General features: G+C 47.2%; 2 protein-coding genes across 2 annotated transcripts in view; one reads left to right on the top strand and one right to left on the bottom strand.

The window, feature by feature from the left end:
- Positions 1 to 216: 216 nt before the first annotated feature.
- Positions 217 to 3,020, top strand: ART5 (ADP-ribosyltransferase 5). Its single transcript, XM_006878246.1, is given in 4 exon segments — positions 217 to 273; positions 1,393 to 1,918; positions 2,796 to 2,828; positions 2,917 to 3,020. Coding segments are annotated over 4 exon segments (720 nt in total).
- A 1,369-nt stretch (positions 3,021 to 4,389) lies between these two features.
- Positions 4,390 to 8,029, bottom strand: part of LOC102833828 (short transient receptor potential channel 2-like) — a 52,841-nt gene continuing 49,201 nt past the window's right edge. Inside the window, exons 20-21 of the mRNA XM_006870382.1 lie at positions 5,667 to 5,796; positions 4,390 to 4,769 (exon numbers count right to left, since the gene is read on the bottom strand). Of these exons, the coding sequence (XP_006870444.1) occupies positions 4,390 to 4,769; positions 5,667 to 5,796 (510 nt within the window). The remainder of the gene's footprint in view (positions 4,770 to 5,666; positions 5,797 to 8,029) is intronic.

The following is an 8,029-nucleotide window of genomic DNA, read 5'->3' on the forward strand; positions in this document are numbered from 1 at the left end:
GAGTCTGGGGAGTGGAGACCTAGGGTTGTGCTGGGAGACAGTCTAGACCAAGGTCCCACCTCCTCTCCGCTGGCGGGGGCCCAGTCCAGGACCAGGGACCCCTGACACCTCAGAAGAAGGGGTCCAAGTCTCCTCTCCTAACAAGGATTGGATTCCGCGGCCACAGGCCCCACCCTCACCCAGACCTCGCCCTCCGGAGTTTCTTCCCCAGGGAAGATGTTGATTGCTCTACTGATTGCTTTCAGCTTCGTGGGCCTCCACACCCTCTGGCAGGTAATTGTGGCAACCATCTCGGTCTCTAAAGCAGTTGGGGGACAGATCCTGAAGAGAAGTGGGAAGATGACTAAACACTTTCTCCCAGGGACTCTTCCCTAGAATCTCTTAATCCTCTTCCTCTCTGGAATCTTCATCCCTGCAGGGAGCTTCAAGTTCACTTTACTACTCCCAGAATCCCCACTTTTTCCCTCAATGATCCTTTCTTTCATACCTGCCCTACTGATTGCTTCAAACTTTCTCCTCTGCACTTCCCAGCATCCACCAAAGGTTCAACCTAGGTAGACCCCATTGGGCTACCTCTGTGCTACATTCCTGGTAGTTAGGGATTGACCTTCCCCACCCCATCTCCTGAAGCAGGAGAGGTCTCTGGAATTTCAGAGCTGACACTGACTGGGTGGGGTAGCTGAGCACCTGCAGGGGCTTCCTAAGAAGAGGGAAACGATGTTTAAAGAGGACAAGAAGGGGTTGGGTATCAGGGGGTGGAAGCTGGCATTGACTATACATTTGTATATCATCTACAGACTGAATCCTAAGGCCAGAAAAGTAGTTAGAGGTCATCTGGTCCTACTTCTCACAGATTACAGGAACCTCTCTAGTGACAAGATGACCCATTTTAGGTTGTGCAGAATAAATGTCTACATGTTAATCCTCACACTAATCCTGTGAATTTGGGATTATCCCTAATTTATAGGGGATGAACCTGATGCCCAGAAAATATCAGTGTTGCCCAAGATTCTAGTTAGTCGGTGGTGAAGTCAGGGTTTGAAACTATATCTGTCTGACTCCAAAACCTGTGTTATTTAAGCCTCTTCTTAAATCCTTGCTAAACTGTTTGCGTACACCCGATATTTGGGCACAGAAATGAAATTTTGTGTTTCTAAACTGCGAGCCTCAAGGTCAGCAGTTCGAAACTACCAGCTGTTCCGCGGGAGAAAGATGAGGCGTTCTGCTCCCGTAAAGATTTACAGCCTCAGAAACCCTGTACAGGGTCGCTATGAGTCGGAACCGACTCCACGGCAAACAACAACAACAAACTGCTATAGCACCAAGACCCCTGTCCAATGCTCTGAATTCACACCGGTTCCTGTGTGGCTCCTCTTTTTCTTACTTCTATAGGCCCAGGCTGTTCCCATTTTGCCCCTGGGACTGGCCCCAAACACCTTCGATGATGCCTATGTGGGCTGTTCAGAGGAAATGGAGGAGAAGGCTGTCCCCTTGCTGAAAGAAGAAATGGGCCACCATGCCCTGCTGCGGGAATCCTGGGAGGCAGCCCAGGAGGCCTGGAAGCACAGGCGTCCAGGGCTCACCTTGCCCACTGGTTTCCAGACTCAGCATGCAGTGGCCATTATGGTCTACACCAACTCATCTAATACCTTGTACTCGGAGCTGAATCAGGCTGTGCGGATGGGCGGTGGCTCCCGGGAGCTCTACATGAAGCACTTCCGCTTCAAGGCCCTCCATTTCTACCTGACCAGGGCTCTGCAGCTGCTGCGGGATAATAGGGGCTGCAGCAGGGAATCTGGGGAGGTGGTGTTTCGAGGTGTAGGTAGTCTTCGTTTTGAACCCAAGAGGCTGGGGGACTCAGTCCGCATGGGCCAGTTTGCCTCCAGTTCCCTGGATGAGGCAGTGGCCCGCAGATTTGGTAATGCCACACTCTTCTCTCTAAGGACTTGCTTTGGGGCCCCTATTCAGGCCTTGTCTGCCTTTCCGGAGGAGCGTGAGGTGCTGATTCCTCCCCACGAAATCTTCTTGGTCACCGGGTTCTCCCAGGATGGAGCCTGGAGCCTAGTGACTCTTTGGAGCTATAATCAGACCTGCAGCCACTTTAACTGCGCCTATCTGGGTGGTGAGCTGTGCATGGGGTACACAGGGTGTGTGAAATAAGGCAGAGTGTGAATTTGGAATTATCCCTGGATGTCCCTGCACAATTCCCAGTATCTTCAAGGAGACCCGTTTGGTTAAAGGGGAAAGTTGAAGGCTATTTTCCTCTGTGACTCAGGTTCTACTACCTACAGGAAAATCCTCTAAATGTTTTCTGGATCTGTGAATATTCTCAGATGATTCATAATTGTTCTGAAAAAGTTCCAACTGCTAACTCTAGATAGTCCAACCTTAATTAAGGTATTTTAATTAATTTTCATTGAGAGGGTATTTCCTTTTTCTGACCCTAAGCCTTGTTTAAAAGAACTTGGTCAAAGGAGGCAAGCAAGCAAAGGAAAGAGACACAAATACTGCTGCTGCTCTCAAGACTTCAGGCTTGGTGGGGACTATAAGACACATAAGTGCTATTCCCCAGTGCTGAGGGATGAGGACAGAAAGGAGGAGTGATGGGCTTGGGTGGGAGCGGGGATGAGCAAACTAGAAAGATCTAGGAAAAAGGAGGAGGAAGGGAAGTCAGAAGTTTGCAGTAAAGGGAAGAGAAAGATGGATTGAAAGGGAGCCTGGTGGCCTGGTGGGAAGGGAAGTTTGGGCTAGGAGAGCCTGTCTGCAGGAAGGTCTCACTGTGCTGTCTGTTGCAGGGGAGAAGAGACAGGACTGTGTGTTGGCACCAAGTGAGTTACACACCCACTCCCTCCCGCCCTCAGCTGTTTCTGCTTCCACTGCCAAGCCTTTTGACTTCTTTTCTTCTCTTTCTGGCAGGTGGGCAGCCAGACTCACCTTCCAAGTAGGCAATCTCTCTTCTCTCCAGGAAGACCATGCTTTTGGCCCCTGGGGGTTTCCGGTTCTCAGGAGATGGGCCCTGAAAGTCCAATGCTTGCCATTTAGGAGCCCTGGGAACTAGTGGCTGTCATGTGAAGAAGGGCTTTGGAGAGCCTTGAAGCAAGAACATGATTCTGGACTAGCCCTAGTAGCCATCTCCCCGGGGTGGTGGTGGTGGGGTGGGGGGCCTGAGGCAGGGTAAAGGGAATCCCACTATGTAGTGGGGACTTCCTGGGACAAACAAGGGTAGTGCTGTGATGGCCACGCAATTAAATGGTGTTTCAGTGTGGAGACATCAAATTTCATGATCGATTTTTTTCTGAGAGGCTGGAGCATCTGCTCTGCTCTGGTCATGCCAGACTTGGAGCTAAGGGACTACAAAAGTATAGTCTCTTGGCCCCTGTTACACATTGTAACTCACAGACCTAGAATGTTTAGCAGCCAGATGTTTCTCACAACTCTGAAAGCAGGAAGGAGGACAAATGGATTCCTTAGCCCTACTGATTCCTGGTGTGGCACTGTAGGATCAGCAATGGACTGCGAACCACAAAGTCGACATTTCAAACCCACCAGCTGCTCCTCAAAAGCCCTATACAGGGCCGACTGTGAGTTGGAACCAATTCGAGGGCACTTAACAGCAACAACAATTTGTCCGATGAGGAATGAGAGGCCAAAGAAGAAAGCCACTTGCCCAAGGTCAGAGAATTTGTTTTGCAACAAGGCTTCCTGCCTCCTAATCCAGAACTCTTTCCATCAAAGCATTTGAGGAAGCCCAAAGCAGGAGTCCTGGTGTGGCACTTTGGGTTAATGCACTGGACTGCAAAATTGGTTTGAACCACAAGGTCAGCAGTTCAATCTCAGCAGTTGCTCCTCAGAAACCCTATACAGGATCCAACAACAAAGCAGGAGCCCTGGTAGCACTGTGGATTAGGCACTAGTGTTGCAGTGTTGGTGGTTCAAACCCACCAATGCCTCCATGGAAGAAACATGAGGCTATCTGCTCCTGTAAAGGTTTAGTCTTGGAAACCCTATTGGAATCGACTTGATGGCAGTGGGTTGGTGTTTGGAAAGTAGGATCCTAAGCCAAAGATACCTGGGGTCCCAGAGCAAGCCATTTTCTCTCTGTCCTGCTTCCTGCTTCCTGAAGGACCCATTTCTGTGGTGATTGTTGTTGTTTCTGTTAGGTTGGCACCAACTCATAGCGACTTTATGCACAGCAGAAGGAAACACTGCCCAATCCTGGGCCTACCTCACTCTGTGGGGATGGAGGACCTCAAAACATCAGGAAGTAAGGATTCTTATCCACTTTGGAGGCATCTGACATCTTGAACAGAAATTTTATTGAGGCAAAGAAAGCAACATAGACTCTACTCAGCAGCAGAAAAGGGACCTTCCCACTGCTTAGGTCTCCCCCTAGGTTCCCAAACCCTCCTCCTGGGGCAGATCTCCAGGCCCCTCAGTTTCCTGCTCCCTATGTACTAGCACATGAGCTGGGGAAGAGGGTCCAGGCTCACCAGAAGCTGAAGCCCTAGTTCCCCCAGTGTCCTGAGGCTCAGTTTCTGCAGATTCTTGGGTTTCTGCAATCACTGGCATTATCAACTCTGGGGTCTCAGGGATGGGGGGCCCCAGGTTCTGGAAGCTATTACGCACTCGAGTGATATAGCGACTGAGGATGCTGGCACCATCAGTGGGCCGGGGTGTCCCTCCTTCTGCCAGAGTCCGCTGCATACCAGCCACCTCACTTTGTAGACGAGACACAGTCTTTGTCAGCTCTGTCAGTCTGTTGCCGAGGTCTGGAGGAAATGGAGTATTGTGGGGAGGTCTCTCAGAAGATGAGTCTACCCTGTGTCACTTTTGCCTCAAAAGTATCCCAGGGGATGCCTCTCTGTCTGGGGATCCTGCCTTGTGGACTGAGGACCAGGTGGGTAGGCTGATATCTGGGACAAAAGAATCTAAGTAAGGGGTATGGAAGGTCAAGTTTAGGAGATCTTAGAAAAGGGATCAGGAATCAGGGGTGGAAAAATGTGTAGTGGATAGAGATTTGTACATCTACTACCCTAATCTCAGCTGTCCAGCTCAGACCCATCCTCCAGGGAATGGTTCAGGGTCCACCTCCTTCTTACTCAACTTCTGGTACTCTATTCTTTACCTTTCCATGATTCTCATAGAATGATACTGTTCTTCCCTTCCTTTGAGCTCCCACTGCAATTTGTGCCTCAGTAGGCTCTGCCTGTGTGATGGTATGATGGTCTCTTTCCTCGCTAAACTGAAAGTTTCCTCTGTGTTCTTCCTTTACATAGCCTCCCACCCCTGAGTGCAGGGTCTGGAACAAAGGAGGACATAGCAATAAATGTTAATTGAATGAATGAATAAATAAGTTAATGAATAAATGAATCCTGAATTGAGTGAATGAGTCAATAGTTAAGGAAGTGATTGAAAGAATAAATGAGTGCATGACGCAATAAGGGCAGGAATGACAGATTAAACAAAACTAGTGGAGTGAACATCTGAATGAGCCAGGAGGTAACTGACTACAAGGGATTACACTGCAGGTGTGGCTTCTAGGGTCAGGGTGGGATGGGGATGTGTGTAAATGCCGCCTAGGTGAAGGCTATGAGTCTGGGTATGGTTCATTTATCCCAGGAGAGTAAGGAACTGGAATGGAGAAGACTTGGAAGTGAGCAACTAACCTTTCCGACGAGTCTCCTCAAACTCACGCCGGGCAGTGTCTATGTAGCGTTGAACCAGGGCCTTGATGACACGAAGCCGGTAGGATCCTCGTTCTCCCTCCATAGGCTCGGTCCCTGCCCCGGGATTGACCTGGAGTGGGAAGACAACGAGAGGGTGAGAAAGACTCTGTATCTTCCGTGTTCTCTCAGGGTCATCATCTCTACCTCCTGGCAATAAGGGACAGAAGCAGAGTCCATACATACAGCCCTTTATGTCCCTGGGGGGTCACACACTTACACCCTAGTCTGCCCCACGTCACAGTGGTGGAAGGTGGAAGGACAGCATGATGGGTGAGCTGTGGGGACTGGAAGATGGGATGGTGAGCAGAGACAGACATTGAACAGGACAGAGCTGACCTTCCTCTCCTGACACTGACTAACCCTGATTTTCTTGGTTTGAATTAGTCCAGTTTAACCCTGACTTCCAATTCCACAGCTGGGTAGAGCTAGGCTCCTGCCTCTGCATATGAGATGAAAATACATGTAAATCAGAATGACTGATTCTGGTCATGTTTTAGGCCTTAGGGACGGTACAATGACAAGTGATAGCAGTAGTGTAGTGTAGTAGGCAGCGCACAGGACGTGGAGACATCAGTTCAAATCCCAGTTCAGTCACTTAGCAGCTGTGTGCCTTAGATAAATTATTCCATTTCTCCAAAAACGAATGTCTCCACATTTAAAAGTAATTAATACAAATTTCTTAGGTTAGTACAATGCCTGACATAGAGTGGAGCAGAGGCTCTATAAATTCTTATGAAACAATTATTTTTATTTAATCTAGTTTAATCTAGATCATAGCTGTAAGAAGAGACTCTGAAACTTGCTTTTCAGCTTAGAGAAGCTAAAGCAACTGGGGGAAAAAATGAGGAATTAGAAGATCTGAACAAAAATATTTAAAGGGCAGCTCGAGAAGACAAAGTAAAATATTATAATGAAATATGCAAAGAAAACCAAAAGGGAAGAACATGCTCTGTATTTCTCAAACTGAAAGAACTAAAGTAAAAATTCAAGCCTTGGGTTGCAAAACTGAAGGATTCTATGGGAAAAATATTGAATGATGTAGAAAGCATCAAAGGAAGATGAAAGTAATACACAACGTCAGTGTACTGAAATTTATTGGTTGATGTTCAACCATTTCAAGAGGCAGCATATGATCAAGAACCAGTGGTTCTGAAGGAATAAGTTCAAGTTGTACTGAAGGCATTGGCGAACAACAAGGCTCCAGGAATTGACAGAATACAAATTGAAATGTTTCAACAAACTTATGCAGCACTGGAGGCACTCACTCGTCTGTGCCAAGAAATTTGGAAGATCTGGCCAACTGACTGGAAGAGATCCATATCTGTACCCATTCCAAAGAGAGGCGATCCAATGGAATGTGGAAATAAACAATATCATTAATATCACATACAAGTAAAATTTTGCTAAAGATAATTTTAAAATGGTTGCAACAGTACATTGACAGGAAGCTGCCAGAATTTCAATCTGGATTCAGAAGAGGACATGGAACTAGGGATATCATTGCTGACATCAGATAGATCTTGGCTGAAAGCAGAAAGTACCAGAAAGATGTTTACTTGTACAGGTTTTACTGACTTTGCAAAGACATTCAACTGTGTGGGTCATAACAAACTAGGGAGAACACTGAGAAGAATCAGTATTCCAGAATACTTAATTGTGCTCATGAGGAACCTGTACCCAGACTAAGAGGCAGTGGTTCAGACAGAACAAGGGGATACTGAATGATACTTAAATCAGAAAAGTTGTGCATCGGGGTTGTATCCTTTCACCATACTTATTCAATCTATATGCTAAGCAAATAATCTGAGAAACCGGATTATGTGAAGAACATGGCATCAGGATTAGAGGAGGGTTCATTAACAATTTATGATATGCAGATGATACAACCTTGCGAGATGTAAGGAAGAAGACTTAAAATAATTAATGATGAAGCTCAAAGACTGTTGCCTTCAGTATGGATTGTACCTTAATGTAAAGAAAACAAAATCCTCACAACTGAACCAATAAATAACATCATAATAAATGGACAAAAGATTGAAGTTATCAAAGATCCACAATTTTGGATCCACAATCAACACTTATGGAAGGTGCAGTCAAGAAATAGAATAAGGAAGGCAGGGCTTGATGGCGGCTAGGGTGGAGGTGCAGTGAGGTTCGATGTCGGGGTCTGACCTCGACATAGTTGTGTTGTTCACGAGTGTTTGGTTCACGAGGAGGGGAGATCCAGCGGCGATAGGGATAGCGAAAGAATACACAGATAGACAGAAGGGAGACAATGAGGCACCCCAAAGCCAGGGTGGATA

This window comes from Chrysochloris asiatica, unplaced genomic scaffold (genome assembly GCF_000296735.1).
Source record: "Chrysochloris asiatica unplaced genomic scaffold, ChrAsi1.0 scaffold00140, whole genome shotgun sequence".
NCBI classification, from domain to species: Eukaryota; Metazoa; Chordata; class Mammalia; order Afrosoricida; family Chrysochloridae; genus Chrysochloris; species Chrysochloris asiatica.